General features: G+C 53.3%; 4 protein-coding genes across 4 annotated transcripts; 2 read left to right on the plus strand and 2 right to left on the minus strand.

Annotated features, from left to right (window-relative positions):
- Positions 1 to 36: 36 nt before the first annotated feature.
- B0T23DRAFT_197287 (uncharacterized protein) lies at positions 37 to 6,042 on the plus strand. The gene has a single exon (XM_062833318.1). It carries the CDS (start codon positions 340 to 342, stop codon positions 5,950 to 5,952), a length of 5,613 nt encoding a protein of 1,870 aa, XP_062690958.1. The 5' UTR covers positions 37 to 339; the 3' UTR covers positions 5,953 to 6,042.
- Positions 6,043 to 7,257: 1,215 nt separating this feature from the next.
- B0T23DRAFT_445596 (DNA repair protein) lies at positions 7,258 to 11,561 on the minus strand (the record flags this gene model as incomplete). The annotated part of the gene is made up of 2 exons (XM_062840930.1): positions 7,913 to 11,561; positions 7,258 to 7,823 (listed from the first exon to the last, which is right to left on the minus strand). Exons 1-2 carry the CDS (start codon positions 11,295 to 11,297, stop codon positions 7,258 to 7,260), a joined length of 3,951 nt encoding a protein of 1,316 aa, XP_062690959.1. The 5' UTR covers positions 11,298 to 11,561.
- Positions 11,562 to 11,755: 194 nt separating this feature from the next.
- Positions 11,756 to 13,703, plus strand: B0T23DRAFT_385018 (uncharacterized protein). Its single transcript, XM_062837509.1, has one exon. It carries the CDS (start codon positions 11,895 to 11,897, stop codon positions 13,659 to 13,661), a length of 1,767 nt encoding a protein of 588 aa, XP_062690960.1. The 5' UTR covers positions 11,756 to 11,894; the 3' UTR covers positions 13,662 to 13,703.
- Positions 13,704 to 15,831, minus strand: B0T23DRAFT_422003 (Inosine/uridine-preferring nucleoside hydrolase domain-containing protein). Its single transcript, XM_062839785.1, has 3 exons — positions 15,513 to 15,831; positions 15,015 to 15,100; positions 13,704 to 14,949 (listed from the first exon to the last, which is right to left on the minus strand). The coding sequence occupies exons 1-3, from the start codon at positions 15,570 to 15,572 to the stop codon at positions 13,905 to 13,907; spliced, it is 1,191 nt and encodes a 396-aa protein (XP_062690961.1). The 5' UTR covers positions 15,573 to 15,831; the 3' UTR covers positions 13,704 to 13,904.
- Positions 15,832 to 16,042: the final 211 nt, after the last annotated feature.

Consider the following 16,042-nt stretch of genomic DNA (forward strand, 5'->3'; position numbering starts at 1 on the left):
TGTGCCTCGCTGTGACTACCCACCTAACAAGCTACCTCTCTCTATACGTCAGTCCGCATAGTCCATTGCAGCCGAGTCAACTTGGAGTTTACGGGGTCGCTTCCATGCGCCACCTCTTGCCATGACCGAGTGAGCCTTGTCGGCCTGTCCAAGCTTTGCCAGGTCGAGCTCTTGCCAGTTCACTTTTCTTGAACACGACCCGCGACGTCGCCCGCTCCTTCGGCTCGGACTCGACATTCCACGACGTCCCCGCGATTACACGAGCGACGCCCTACTTCTTAACCAAACTACTGCGTCCATCATCTTGTCGGCCTGAGTGGCCACACAGCAACATCCAAAATGTCAGGACTTGAGAACGGAGATGTGGCCCTTGCCAACATAACGAACGCCCCCGATCCTGTTGCCGCTGCCGAGCCGTACGCCATTTTGAGGCAAGAGGTGGAGCTGGACATCAACTTCAGGGAGAAGAGTGTCAGCGGCATTTGCACATTCAAGATCTATCCCCTGGTTCCCGACCTTGAAGAACTCGTCCTGGACACGCGGCAATGCGAAATCGACGTTTCAAACATTACGGTGGACGGCTACAAGACACGGGCACAGGCTCATGATCCTTACGATCGAATGGAGCCTCCCACGAATGCTCAAATCGGTGCCACTCAGCATCACATAATGAAGAAATGGATGGCGCCATTACTCCCAGAGACACGCCGCCAGGCTCCCATCGTAGAAAGGGCAGAGCAGCTTAATATCAGCGTGCCGGCTGATGGGTCCCTCAGGATCCGTCTCCGCCCAGACGCTCTCGTCCAGGATTCTGAGCCCAAACGCATCCTCAAGCTCAAAACTCCCAAGTCGGTATCGGAAAATGCGACAGGCCTCTCCGACCCTAATGAGGAACTCACCGTGGTTGTGCCTTTCAGGTCCAAGAGAATCAGAGATGGCCTGCACTTTGTCGGCGTTGAGGAAGGTGACCTGAGATACCCACACGTTTACACCCGGCATTCGCTTGAGCCCGGTACGGCGTCTTGCATCTTCCCTTGCCTCGATGATCCCGGTTCAAGGCATTCCTGGACAATCAAAATCACATGCCCAAGAACGCTGGAGGATGCCTTCGCACCGCCTCTGGCTACCCAATCAGCACTGCTGACTGCTCTGGATGGCGGTCGGAAACGCAAAGCCTCGGATATTTCTGCACACCAGCCTGGCTCATCTTTCACCGAAGAGGACAAGCTAAGGGAGATTACCGTGGTCTGCTCTGGCAATCTCATTGGCGAGCAGATGCACCCCAAGGACGAGCGCAAGAAGACCATGATTTTTGAGTGCGTCAACACCGCTGCTAGGCACATCGGTTTCGCCGTTGGCCCCTTTGAGCACGTTGATCTTGGGGCCGAGTTTAGAACTGAGGAGGCGGATGAGAAGCTCGGGGCTAATGCAGCCAGAATTCACGGCTATTGTCTCCCTGGCCGTGTCGATGAAGTTCGATGGACATGCCAAGCCGTCGTGGCTGCTGCCGACTTCTTCGCCCCCGAGTTCGGCCGTTATCCTTATGAAGCCTACAAGATGTGCTTTGTCGAAGACTTGGTTCACGACACTGCGGTTGCAAACTCCTTATCCTTGTGCAGTACGCGTTTGCTGTACCCCGAAACGATCATAGATACCGACATTGAGGTTACCAGGAAGCTCGTCCATGCCCTCGCCAGTCAGTACGTGGGGGTCCACATTGTGCCAAATGAGCGGTCCGACACTTGGCTTATCATCGGTCTCCAGTGGTTCATGACAGATCTGTTCATGAGGACCATCTGCGGAAACAACTGGTATCGTTTTCATATCAAGTCGCTTTCCGACAAGCTTGTAGAGGCGGATGTGCGGAGACCCTCATTGCATGCTCTGGGCGATTATCTTCACCTAGGTGACTTTGAGCTCGAGTTTATGGCGCTCAAGGCGCCACTTGTCCTTTACATACTCGATCAGCGCATGTCCAAGATTCCTGGCTCGACAGGTGTCGTCCGCGTTTTGTCCCAAATGGTTTCGGCCGCTAATATCTCCAACACGGACCCTAAGGCCACTACCCTCTCTTTCCAGGACTTCCGTCGATGGTGCGAGAAACGCAGTCAATACGTCCCTGATGAGCTTTGGGATCAATACGTGTTTGGTGCGGGTTGCCCGAGACTTGATATTCACCAAAAGTTCAACAAGAAGAATCTCAACGTCGACATCCAAATTCTACAATATCAGGGACCGACCAAGAAAAGCATATCAAAGGATGAGTTCTGGAGGGAGTTGCAAGAGGAGATACACCAGGTCTATGCCGGCGACGTTCCTAAGCTGTTCACTGGTCCATTCACCGTCCGAATTCACGAAGCAGACGGTACGCCTTATGAGCACTACCAGCTGATTACAGAGAAAGATAAAGGTGGGACGAATTTGCAGATTGCGTACAATACCAAGTACAAGCGTCTGAAAAGAACCAAAAAGGCCATGGCCGCGGCTGCCAACAGCAATAGTGACAAACACGAGATCCAGGAGGACGATGTTGTCTACTTTAACATGTTGGGCGATGTCCTTACCAGCCAAAAGGATATGGAGGACTGGGGGTTACAAGACTGGGCTTCAGAGGTCCAAACCAAGATGGATCAAGAATCCTATGAATGGATCCGGCTTGATGCTAACATGGAGTGGCTTTGCTTCATGAAGACTGATATGCAGGAGTACATGTATCTGGCACAACTACAGCAGGACAGAGACGTCGTGGCCCACCAGGACGCGATGCTCGCTTTCAAGAGGGAAAAGAGGCATGCAGTCCACTCGACGATCGAGACGAGGACAGTGATGGACCGACGATATTACCATGGTGTCCGAGTGATGGCATTGGAAGACCTCGCCAAACAGGCACATCCTGACTTGAACTACATCGGTATGGTCCATCTGATACTCTGTTTCCGCAAGTTTTTCTGCAAGAAGGTACCAATTCCCGGCCGGGAGGGTGGCTATCACTACCCGATCGCTCCCAACGATTTTACCGACAAGGGTCAGTATGCCATCCAATGTGCGATTCCCGCGGTGCTTGCACGGACGACGGACCTGCAGGAGAAAGGAAGATGCTCTAAGAGGGCTCGACAGTTCATTATGGAGATGCTCCTGTTTAATGACAATTCGGAGAATGAGTTTTCAGACCAGTTCTACATCGCCAAACTCCTCGATGCTCTCACCACCTCTGTGATTCCACAGAAGGAGATTACCGAGGGATATCTCATCAAAAACCTGGATCCTTTCGATGAAGACGATGCGGAATTCAAAAGTTTCATTGAAAAGACCATTGAGGAGATCGACAAGTTTCGCAGGATGGATGAATGGACACTGACATACCAAAACATTTGGACGACAACGGCTCTTCACTGCAAGATGAGGCTCATGAAGGCTCGTGTCATCCCTGAATCGGCCCTCGACTTCGTTCAGTACCTCCAGGACGACAACATTGATCTTGTACGGATCAAGGCGTTCGAGTGCCTGGTTGAGCTTGGAATGATCTCCAAACCCCCTATTCTCAAGCTTCTACTTTCATACATGAGCACCGATAGTTCGCCCTTCATCCGCGATCGATTGTTCAAGGTCTTTTGCCGGGGAATCGCTGCCATTGCGTTTGGCGAGAACAAAGCTTCGACACAGGAACTTGAAGCTCTTAATGATGGAGGTCTCGTCATTGACCAAGGTGACGCAGAGATCCAACAACGGAAGCTCGATGCAGTACGCAGAGAAGACATTGCCCACGCGCTTAATGCGCTCAAGGAAGAGCTGAGGGGGAACACGGAGATGCAAATATCCATATGGAAGGCATTTAATTCTCCCGTCATTGGCCTACAGGAGAAGCGCCAGCTATTGGAGCTCTGCTCGGCCATGTTCGAACCAGAAGATTCTCTACTTGTTACTATCAAGTATCCCATTGTCTGGAAGGCAACTCGCGACCCGACGATTGTCGCCACTGCACCACAGATCCTCGGAACTCCGCCGAAGAAGAGATGTGTCGTCAAGTTCAAGTCGGAGTACCGGACGCTTCCCAAGGGTAAGGATATGGTTGCGATCGAAGCTCCACCGCCTCCGGCGCCATTACCCGCACCGGTACCGTCGACCAACTTGTCGGCTTCCAGGGTAGAGATTAAGCCCCCTGAGAAGAAGACAATCGTAAAGCTACAATCACGGCCTTCGTACATTGCGAAACCCAGGGAGTCACCAGTCCCAGAAGCTCCCCCACCAGTACGGAAGGACTCTATCGCAATGACCGTGCCTCCTCGGCCTTCTACGACTGCCGCCCCGCGCACTCCCTTGCCCACATCAGTTCCAAGTGCTCCCGCACCCAATACACCCGTCGCTCAGCCTGGCATCAAGACAGCTGTACCAAAAGCGGCTTCACCTCCCCCCGTACCTGCGCCCAAACCCCAGCAGTCCAACGACGTTGCCGTTCCAAGGCCTGGCACTGTTAATTTGGGCAAGCCAAAGATCGTCAAGCCGGTCATCAAGCGCAAGAGTGACGAGTCACTTGAAAACCCTAGCCCGAAGAAGATCATCAAGACCAACAGCGACTCCTTCCGGAGCGATCCTTCTCGCAATAGCTCAATCAAGACAGATCACCCCCGCAGCGAGTCCTTTAAGAAAGAGGCTCCTCGAAGCGAAGCCATCAGGGGCCACTCTTTCCGCGAATCCGCGCCTCAGCTTCCGCCTCCCCGCACATCTTCATTCTCCGTCCGTCCCAACGCCAACGGCCAGCTCTCCAAAGTCGTCACGCTACCATTTAGGAAATGGACCAAGTTGTCTGCCCGCGCCCAGCGCAGCATCGACTACGAACAAAGTCAGCGTGAAAAGCAAATGCTTGCCGCCAGCGCCAGAGGCATCTCCGGCAGTCTTGCCACACCCGTCCACAAGCGGTCGAGCGCCGCGGCGGCATTTGGCAGCGGTTCGGCGCCTTCATCCCCTAAGAGCCGGATGCAGTCTCCTGCCGGTAACGGATACGGCTCGTCTGGATCGTATGCTGAGAAGGAGCAGCGAAATAAGGAGAGGGATAGAGACAGGGAACGAGACAGAGATAGGGAGAGAGACAGCAGCAAATTCCGGGAGAAGGACCGCAATGATAGCGACAGGGAGCGATACCGTGGTGGTGCCGAGCGAGAAAAGGAGAAGTACAGGGAACGGGAGCGGGACCGCGAGCATGAGCGTCCTCGCGAGAAAGAGCGGGATAGAGAGAAGTACAGGGAACGAGGAGATCGCGATAGTGATCGTGAGCGCGACCGACCTCGTGAGAAGTACAGGGAGAAGGGAACCGACCGCGGCGATAGCGACAGGGGCGGGCGCACCACTGACAGTGACCGGGAACGGAACCGCATCGATCGGGATCGGGATCGGGAACGGGAGCGGGAACGCGAGAGGAGCGACCGTGACCGCGAGAGAACTGACCGCGAGAGGGAGCGGATTCGCGACAAGTACCGTGATCGAGCTGATCGGGACAGCGATCGTGATAGAGACAGTTACAAGGATCGTGATCGGGAGCGCGACCGCGACCGTGATAGAGACAGGGAGCGCGATCGTGACCGTGGTGACCGTGGTGATCGAGGTGATCGAGGTGACCGAGACCGGGACCGGGACCGAGACCGAGACCGAGGAGATCGCGACAGGGCATTATCCTCCGGCTCAAGTCTCCTCATCAAGAAGGACAGAAAACCGTTGCCAGGATCCGGAGAAAAAGAGAGGAGACCATTGCCTACTGGAGCGCCTCAGGAAAAGGCACCGCATCCCCTCAAGGAATCCCATTCCCCAATCCATCCGACGCCTGCTGCCACAACCAATGGCGGCGAACCAAAGAAGAAGATCATTAAGCTCAAGTTGAAGAGTAGCGGAAGTGGTCTGGGAGGTGGTTCTGGTTCGTCATCAACGCCTGGTGCTGGTGGTGGTAGTGGATCTCGTTAGACGCGAGGTGAAAATAAGCATGTGGAAGAGAGAGGACGGGCAGATCTACGGGAAGGAAAGGAAGAGCAAGGAGGACAGAAACGACTACCAAGGATAGTAGTAGTCAGGAAGTAGGCCTGCAAGGCAAAGGTATGGGCGAAGTATCCGCTTACAAGAGGTGTCAGATGAGATGGCATTCAAATGATGTTTGCTCTTCAGGGCAGACAGTCTTGGTTGAGGTCGTCGAGGTTAAGGTTGTGTGGTAAGGGAAGGGAATGTTTTTGTTCTCCCGCTGCCAAGAGCTTTTTTTTTTTTTCTCTTCTTCTTGCAAGAGAGCGAACGGAATGGAAAGGTCCTTCTCATGGCAGTCTCTTTTGTATATCTATATTAAAAAGAGTAAGGGAGCCATAGCGAATTTTGTGAGCAAGAATTAGGAGTTTGCATCATTTGGTGGGTTGGTATAGTTTCTTTGTGCTGTAGTGTCAAATCAAGCATAGAAGCATAAAAGCGAGTTGCAAACAAGCTACATATAAGCCATGATTGCTTTGTTGAACAGACAGACAGTGGTTAACCCTACCTTTTCTAAGGTGAGATCCGTCGGTTGTATGGTTGCAACTCTGAATTACGGTTTCTGCCCTTGGTTGATGTAAAAACGGAAAGCTATCTAGACGTAGGGTTCTGGCACATTCGAAACAGGAACGGTTACATATGATGAAGGTACCCGCAAGACCTAATCGTCTTCCAAATAAAATAGGTAGATGTGGGTTCCTAAATATACAAATACATACCTGCACACTCATCTAAGGTATGAATGAGTAAAATTACTTAGGGATAAGGTGGTAAATAAGGTACCTCTAGAGAGAGAGAGACAGAGAGACACAAAGCATTTCTATTGTACCGAGTATGAATAGAACCGTTGACAAGCCGATATTAACACTCGTAAGATTTTGCACGATGGGGGACGTTTCGAAGTGTGTGACAGCTGTATAATAAGAATAATATCACAATGAAAATGAAATGAGGAAAAAATGAGGAAAAGAAAAGGGTATGATATAACTTCTGAATGGAGATAGAAAGAAACACTGACACCGAATATTTTCGTTCATTGCATACAGCTAGCTATTCAAGGGTATCAATCTGTCTATCGTAATAACTCTTTGACAAATGTGCAAACGCCCTCGAGTGAACCAACTCTAAACCTCTTATAGAAAAGATACAGATATCCCATCCAGTCTTATGTTGTCAACGCCGCAGTCCTCCTGATCGAGGCATTGGAAGTAGGTTACTCTTCTTCTAGTAAATATTCGCCCAAGGCAGCTCAGCTCTTCAAGAGAAATCCATCTCCTTCAATCCCCGCTCTTTCATGGCCTCTTGCACCGAAGCCTTGATCGCTGCTACCGCCTCTGGCCAGGTATATATCTCTTTGGCCGTCATTTTGCCTTTTTTCTTTTCGCTTATTTGTATTTGATCTCGTATCCCATTTTCATCATCGTCATCATCATCATCAACACCGTTACCACCGGCTTCATCCCCATGTACATCATTCTCTTCAGAGTCTTTCCTCACTCCGTCGTCCACTTCCTTGTTCAATTTATCTCCATATCCATGTCCATCTCCATCGCCATGCCCACCAGCAGAAGACCCCTCCCCCTCTCCCTCTCCCTCAACACACCACTCCAACCACTTAATCAACCCCCTAGCCTTCTCCATATCTCTTTCTAACGTTATGACCTTGTACAAATACTCCTCCAACGCCTCCATATCAATCAGACTCGGCCCCCCTTGCTTCTCTGTCGACACGTACCACGCCCGAATCATCCTCCTCACTGCCGCCGCGTCCGTCACCTTCATCTGCCCGCCGCCCGCAGGCAAGGCCGCGGATTTGAGGGTCGCTTTGGTAGGAGGGCCGGGCCAGTGGATCCTGCGAAGATCGCGGTTTGTGCGGCCCCAGTTTGGTGGGGGCCGAAGAAAGAGTGGTAACGGCCGCCGCCGCCGCCGGCGATGGGTGATGGGAATTGCCGGTCATCGTGGTAAGGTTGGTTTGTTGGTGAGTTTTGCTGGCTGGGGAGAAATCGTGAGGTGTTGTTGTTGTTGATGTTGATATTATTGTTGTTGCCCGCTTGTCGACGGCGGAGGAGGTAGTGCCTAGCAGACTCAATGTCTACAGCGATCAAATGAACGTGCCGAGTATCTTCTTGTTGTTGCTGCGCAGCGGCGGCTGTCTCTCGAGCCTGCCTCTCGAGCTGCCGGCGTTGGCGGGCGTGCTCCTCAATTACCTCGCGCCGGACCTCTTCAGGGAGTTCGGACAGGACATTGGGGTCTAATGGAGGGAGGTCGATTTCGGCCGAAGGTTGTCGGGAATAATCGCTGGGACCCTGACCCTGACCCGGACCCGGATCTGGTGAGCGGGCTGCAGTGATGAGGGAGGCTTGCCGGAGACCGGCTTTGAGGTCACGCTCTTTCTCCTTCAAGTAGGCTGGGGGACGGCCGCGGCCGCGCTTGGTGGGAGTGCGAAGACGGTCGATGGGGCGATTGATGATTCGGTCTTTGCGGGGAGATTGCGGGAGAAGAGTCTGTCCGCCACCACCCCCTTGAGACGGCGGCGGGCGGCTTGGACTTGCTTGTGGTGTGTTGCGGCGGTAGGAAGTGAGGACTTCGGCTTGCATTGATGGCGGGAGAGCGTTGAACACGTCGACGTCAATGTCGGGTGGGATTTCTGCATGGGCTGGAAGGGCTTTCCTGCTGTTCAGTTGAGGAGGCGTGGAATCTGTGCGCCTACTGGGTTGTGCCTTCATTTGGTTTACTATCGTAGTCCGAATGTCCTCTGGTAACTCAGCCAACACAGCTGGGTCGAGCTGAGAAGGCATGATAAACTGAGTTCCTTTGACATTGAGCGGCGTCTTGGCCTTCTCATCTGCCTCACCAGCCCTTGCGAGATGCAATGCCGGATGAACCTTCGGTTTTCGAGGTGTGAGCGGATCAGCGGTGATAGGATCCTTCTCATCACGTTCCGTAAAAGGCCTATGTTCTGCCGGACTCTGAGGCTCGTCATCAATGGCCTCAGCCTTCCGCTTCTTCGCCGAGGATATCGCTGCTGCACCAAAACTCAATTTCTTTTGGCTTCCCTGCTGTGCAGCAGACGGCTTTAAAGGTTCCAGCTTGGTCATCTGGATCCCCAACCCACGAAGGTCGCCCGGGCTGAACTTGTACGAGCGCAGGATTGCAACGGCTTCCTTTCCAATCACCTCTCCACTGTTGGTCGCAACGCCAAAGGACACACTCTTGTTGAAGGTATCACATTTGCCGTGACCGAGATGTTTTGGTGGGTCAAGAGGAGCATCGGCCGCTCGTCTCATGATCTTCATGGTTAGATGCTTACCCTTGACGCCCTCACTCAACAACCGACGCTCCAGTTCCTGTGAAAGGGACCTCACAAACTCCTCTGCCTCCTCTTGGTTGACGAAGCGGATGCCCCAGTTCACCTCGGCCGACACCGACTTTCGGATGGGTTGCTCCCCAACTTCGGTGCGGTCGATACCCCGGGAATACTCCCACAGTTTCTCTCCTGTTTTCGGGCCCAATGCCGAAATTAGTCTCTCCTTGCTGGTCTGCCGTATGTCCTTGACGAACTTGATACCAAGCTCCTCAAGTTTTGCACCGATACTATGCGCAACGCCTGGGAGGTCCTCTACGTTGAGCTCACCGAGGAAATCCAGCGCTTCTTCCGGCTTGATTTGGTATTGTCCAGCTGGCTTGGCTTTGCGAAGGGCAACCTTGGCCAGCAAGATGTTAGCACCGATGCCAACAGAGACATGGCAATCCGTCTCCTCCTTGATGCGATCTCGAAGCTTCAAAGCCATCTGATCTACTTTCTCCTGTTCCCTCCAGATGCTTCCTTCGCTGATGCCAATGCCGCTGGACCCAGCTTCAGCCATGACGATGTCAGTAACATCAATGAGGGCCTCATCGATACTGACACTCTGAACAACGCCACCAATTCCGAGGATAGCATCGTAGAATTGCCGACTGGCTTCCTCATACCCCGGAAAATCATACGGCAGGATCTTGAGATCTGGACATAGCTCTAGGGCGTGCTTCATCCACATGCCATTCTTGACGCCGAATTTGCGGGCTGGGTAATTACAAGAAGCAATTTCGGAACCTTTTCCATTGCCATGAGCTACCACAGCTGGCTTGTCGCGATACTCGGGCGCCTTCTTGAGAGAGACGGCACAGAAGAAGCTGTCAAAATCGACGTGCATGATGTACCGACGAGAACCAGCAGGCCGCTTAGCCAACTTCTTGACTGGGCCTCTTTCAGCAGCTAGGTTTTGCATACGGGACTTGAGCTGTGCCTTCCACGTAGACAGATGGTGCAGGCGACTTTCAGAGTAGTATTGTTTAAGAAAGTCAGGATTTGCGGTTGAAGCTTTTCTCATCTTCGGATCCGCGAGTAGCCTAGCGTTGTGCTCTTCCGAGGTAATTGGTTTGACTGGGTGCATTTCGTTGGGGTTTCCTGGCTCTGGATTTTCTGGCTCGGCAATATCTGGTGTGGTAGGTCTAGCTTCAGGAGCAGCTTCAAGAGGAGCCCGGTACGGAGGAGTGTTCAATTGTTCGTCTGATGCCCCGTCGGGTCCAGAGAGAGCAAGGGGCTCTGACTTGGATGAAGGTGGCACTTGCAAAAGATCGACTGACATATCATCCTCGAAGTCCCCGATATTATCGTTTACTATAGGGGGAATTTTGGAGGGAGTCTTTGGCTGTGCCGGGCTGCTGAACTTCTTCAACTGGCCGGTGTAGAAGCTATTTTCAGTTTGCTCTCGGTACCCCTGAGGAGTCTGTTGTCGCGGTTGACTACTCAACATTTTCCCAGCATCAAACTTGATGGTGCGCTGTTTCGGTCCCTCGTCGATAACCCGGTACTCGGTCCAGGACAACATCCTTCCCGCTGCAACAGAATCCACCACCCAAGCCGGCTTGACCACTCGGTAGTTGGCCAGCTCTGCAGCTTTCTTTGGTGGTATAGACGAGCAAATGATGTGCGTCGCCATTGTCTTCCCACCGAGATACTGGAGCCAGCCAGCGCCATGTTGGACCAATATGTCGTGTAGGTCGCTGGATGAAGGCTGCGTGTACCCAAGAACATAGATGACTACCCCCTTGAAGATCTGAGGCTTGTCCTTGGCGCAAGAGCGCAACTGGGCGTCGCGGTTCTGGAGCTTGATGTTTTTGTTTTGGAAGTAGTCGGCGAACCCTCCAAAGCGACTGGCCCCGTACTCGTCGCCTCCTTCATCGGTGAAGGCATGGTTCTCGATGTTCTTCCGTACGGCAGCCGAGTTCTTGTCGAGAAGATGATTTCCAACCATGGTGACGAGTAACTTGATCACGATATCCAAATGTCTAAATTAATCCATTCATGTGATGGAGATAATGCCCAAAATGGCTATGACATCATCCATGAATCGCCGTCAAGCATCCTAGTTGTTGAGTGTGCTGTTCAGCAAAAGTCGTGAGAACTCATTTCGACATAATAAGGGAAAAAGGTGCTTGCTTTCGAATGTGGTGTTCTAATGACAGTATAATACACAACCAAGCAGCAGGTGAAGGAAATCTGACCGAGTGGCAACTTCTTCAACGATTAGGTTACTTCCATATTCGGGTGGACGTGGCGGGAGCGCGTCAAACCGCGGTCCGCTTTGATGCGAGGTCCCGTGACTGCGGTCTCCGCTGAGGGATCACTCGGCTGCTGGTCCCTCCTTCTCGTCCCACTTTCCGTCCCGCCCCGCCTCCGCTGCAGATCCCACAAGCCTCAACTGGACGCCACTTTTCCTCCAGCCTCGCGCCTCAACTCCCGAGGCTGGACTACCATCATTCAACATTCGCATCATCCCGTCATCTTTCGCCTTTCTTCTTTCCCCCGCGGCAATCCATTACCGAAACGCGGTAATCATCACACCGCCAACATGAATAACGAACAATTCCGTCGTCTTCTTCTCGCTAATTCCCAGGAAAACAACCACCAAAATGGCAGCAGTACATCACCACCTTCCTCGAACACCTCCAAATCTCCGGTAGCGCCAGCGCCAGCAGGCAACAGCACGCCGCGCACGCTCGCTCTAGGCTCCAAAGCCCGCTCTTCGATCCCCATGACCCCTCGCTCCGTCGCCGGCTTCAATCCCCGCAATGAATTCGCCCGCCAACTCGCCGAGCGTAATCAGACCCTCTCCTCTTCTTCATCATCATCACAACAACAACACCCCAATAAGAAGATTCGAACCTCTGCACCCAAAGGTAGCAGGCTCGCCGAAGGATATGTCGATCGCGTCAAGCAGAGACAAGCGCAAGAAGAGGCGGACGAGCGGGAGCGCAAGCTGAAGGAGCTGGAAGAGCGGTACAAGAAGGAGGAGATCGACAAGGACGAGTATGAGCGCTTGCGAGTGGAGATCATTGGCGGGGGAGGTGGCTTGGACACAGCGCATCTGGTGAAGGGGTTGGATTTCAAGCTTTTGGAGAGGGTGAGGAGGGGGGAAGTGGATGTTTTTGGTGAGAAGAAGGATGCGTCGGAGTCGGAGTCGCCTGAGGTGGAAGAGAATCAAAAAGAGACCGAAGAGAATGAGCAACGAGCGGATGGCGAGGAGGACGGCGACGCGGATGATGTGCTCGAACAACTCGAATCGGCCAAAGTCAAAGCCAAGGAAAAAGAAAAAGTGCAAAAGAAGGGCGAGTTTGCAACCACGACATTACTGGCGGGTGCAAAGAAGACAAGAAATCAAATATTGGCCGAATTGAAAGCCGCGCGCGCTGCCGCCAAGGCCAAGCAGGAGTCGAGTCTGGGGTCCAGGTTCAAGAAGATCGGACCCAAGAAGCAGGCGGAAACGAGGATAGAGCGTGACGACAGAGGGAACGAGATCATGATCATCGTCGATGAAGACGGCAACGAGCGACGCAAAGTTCGAAGACTCGACCCGAATAAGACGCAGGAAGAGTACGAGAAGGAGCGAGAAGCGCTCGCGCAGGGTAAGGTTCTCGGTATGGATGTGCCCGAGTACTACAAGAAGCTGGAAGAGGAGAAGAAAGCGGCCGAGGCGGCGGAGGAGGATAAAGAGCCGAATATTTTTGACGATGTCGAGTCTGATTACGATCCGCTAGCTGGGTTGGAAAGCGGTTCTGATGACGAGTCAGATAAGGAGGACGGAGAGGTGGAGGACACTCAGAAGAAAGAGAACAAGAGTCTGTCCGATATGCGTCCACCACCGAAACCAGAACCAGCAGCCGCCGGACCGAGGAATTACTTCAAAGATTCCAAGACCGGGCTCACTTCGCAAGAAGAGTACAAGAAGCCCTCGCTTGACGACCCCTCCTTCCGCGCCGCGCTGGCCAAAGCAAAGGCCATCAGCGCCGCCGAGAAATCTGAAGAGGAGAGACTGGCAGCCGAGCGGGAAGCACGACTACGGAAGAAGCTGCTGGAGAGCAGCAGAGACGACGAAGATCTGGATATGGGTTTCGGGTCGAGTCGCATGGAGGACGATGCCGATTTGGACGAATCATCGAAGGTCAAGTTGTCTGAGTGGGGTGAGGATGAAGACGATGATGGATATGAAGGAGGTGGAAAGGCGGGCCTTGGGAGTAGTAAGGGGAAACGCAAGCGGGGCGGTGGAAAGAAGGGCGGTGATAAGAACAACTTTGCGGATGTGATGAAGGTGATTGAGAAGAACAAGGCGAAGGAGTGAGACATCGCCAATGAGTAGGGATTGAACGTAGATATGATAATATACCCAGTGATATACCGTAGTTCTATAATCTATGTCTACAACCTGAACTTTCATAAAGTCTCCAAGCAACGTCCTCTAGACTAGATGTGGGTATTCTGCAGTGCAAATCTCCCTTGTGCCATCTGTGTTCTGTAAACCGTTCAGTCAAGATCCCATCACAACCAAGCCCTTTATAATGCGACAACCCACAACCCCTTTCAGTTAATTAGGAAGCACATCATCCCCCCTCGCATTCGCCTCATCCGCTCTGCTCACACACTCCTCCAACACCTTCCAAAACAGCGGAATATCCAATCCCCTCGGTATCCTCACACCCTCCTCACCCTCGGGCAGGGGCTTGGCAACCGTCATACCCGTCTTCGCCCCGTTGACCCTCGCGTCCTCATAACTCCCCTCGGTCACCACCGTAACCTCAAACCTCTCTCTGTGCTTCTCCACAGTCCCTGGAGAGAAATCCCAAAAAGGAATCTGATACTCCTCGAGGGGGGTGCCCACCAGTCCCGTCAACACAGCCGCCACCGCCAACGGATCATGCAGCGGCGGGCCCTCCGTGATCCCAAACACGTCCGCATACGTCTTGGCGAAGAACATGAGCAGCTCCACCAACATGGTTCGCAGGGTGGTCTTCCCTTTGCTTCCATCTTGCGGCAGTTCCGGGTGCGCCTCCTTGCCCTCGGGCCCATAGAGAATCAAATCGCGGACTTGCTCCGTCGTCAAAACCATGTGCGTCAAATCCAGCGGGATCAGCGTCGTCTTCCCTGCCAGCTCCTTGTTGGAAAAAATCGCGTGTGCTGCTTCGGGGTCGGCAAGGACGTTGAACTCGGCGAACTGCGTCCAGTTGCCCACGCGGGGCACGCCGTCGACGGTGCCCAGGATGGCGGGGGTGAAGCCGGTGCCGAACGCGCCGCCCATGAGGGAGAGGCCCTTGATGTGGCTGACGAGATCTGGGTGGCTCAAAAAGAGCTGTGCGGCGTTGGTGAAGCTGCCGGTGGCTACCACCCAGGCGGTTCCAGGGGCGCAGGAGCGTAAGGCGGTCGACATGGCGGTTACGGCGTCGACGGAGGTGTCGGGGCCGACGAGAGGCGCGGGGAGCAGCTTGGTCCCATCTAGGCCGGATTCGCCGTGTATGTCGGTAGGCGCGTGCAGGTGGGGCCGGTGAAGGGCGTGCGAGGCGCCGATGTAGACGGGGATGGAGTGCGAGCGGGAGATGGAGGTGAGGATAGAGCAGGCGTTGCGGGTTGTTTTTCTGTGATATGTGTGTTAAGACAGACACGGCCTGAGTGAGACGAAGAAACAGGTCAAGTGGCTTACTCCAAGGACGCATTGCCAAAGACTGTAGAGATGCCCAAGATGCGGATGGCTGGGTGGTAGGCGGCTAGGAGAATGGCGAAGGTGTCCTGTTCACCTCAACTTGTTAATGTCTGCAATTTTGAAATGTTGATCAACCGCATTCCCCATTCCCATCTTCGTCGTCGGCGGGTAGGTAGGTAGCACCGATGCCATCAGTAGGTACTTGGATGCACATCATCTCATCTCATCCCCTCTCACCGCGCCCGCCAGGACTTCGCGAGACGAACAGGTGGAGAGAGCCGAGCTACGATGAAGTAAGGTGCCCGCCGAAGGTTGACCTCGAACTGAACCGAATAGAGCCGAACCGGGAATGGATGCGCCTGCACTCGCATCGCACCGACAGTACAGATCCAACGGGAGATGCCGACCTCTCTTCTCTTGTGTCTCCCGTTTCCCTTGCATCCCGTCGCGACCGACTTAGGCGTAACTCCCGTCCTGCACCACCCGAGCTGAACTTACATCGTGACCCGGATCGCAATCTAGCCAAACGGGAATTCTGTTATCGACTGTCGATCCCATTTTTTTCACTTTTTCTTCCTCCGGTGATAGCCAATAAAGAAATTGTTCGGAATAAGTCTCTCAAACTTCTGAGGATGCTTTGGTAGAAAACCTGACTGTGATGTTAGTGAAACTGATAAGCTCCAAAACGAAACGCGGGGTAAGATGGGGCATTCGACTTTACTTTTGGTGCAAGGACTCGCTGATACTATCTCCACGAGTTAGGTTTGTTCACGTACGTTCGATGACTACCTTACCTAGTAGGAACCTGAAACACTCGAAACATGTACAGAGTCAATGATCAAAAGGCTGACTTTCGGAAAAGGGGTCCTAGCTTTCTATATAGTGTAGAGGACAACATACATACAACCTACAACAGGAACCTACCGTGGATCCTCAAAGCCGCGGATATCCCTTCAAACGGCCTTGCCTGCCTGTTGTTCTTGGTCTGAAGATGATCCCCCAAAACATCGGCTTGTTAGTGGCTTGTC

The sequence above is a fragment of the Neurospora hispaniola genome (genome assembly GCF_033458365.1).
Source record: "Neurospora hispaniola strain FGSC 10403 chromosome Unknown B0T23scaffold_6, whole genome shotgun sequence".
NCBI classification, from domain to species: domain Eukaryota; kingdom Fungi; phylum Ascomycota; class Sordariomycetes; order Sordariales; family Sordariaceae; genus Neurospora; species Neurospora hispaniola.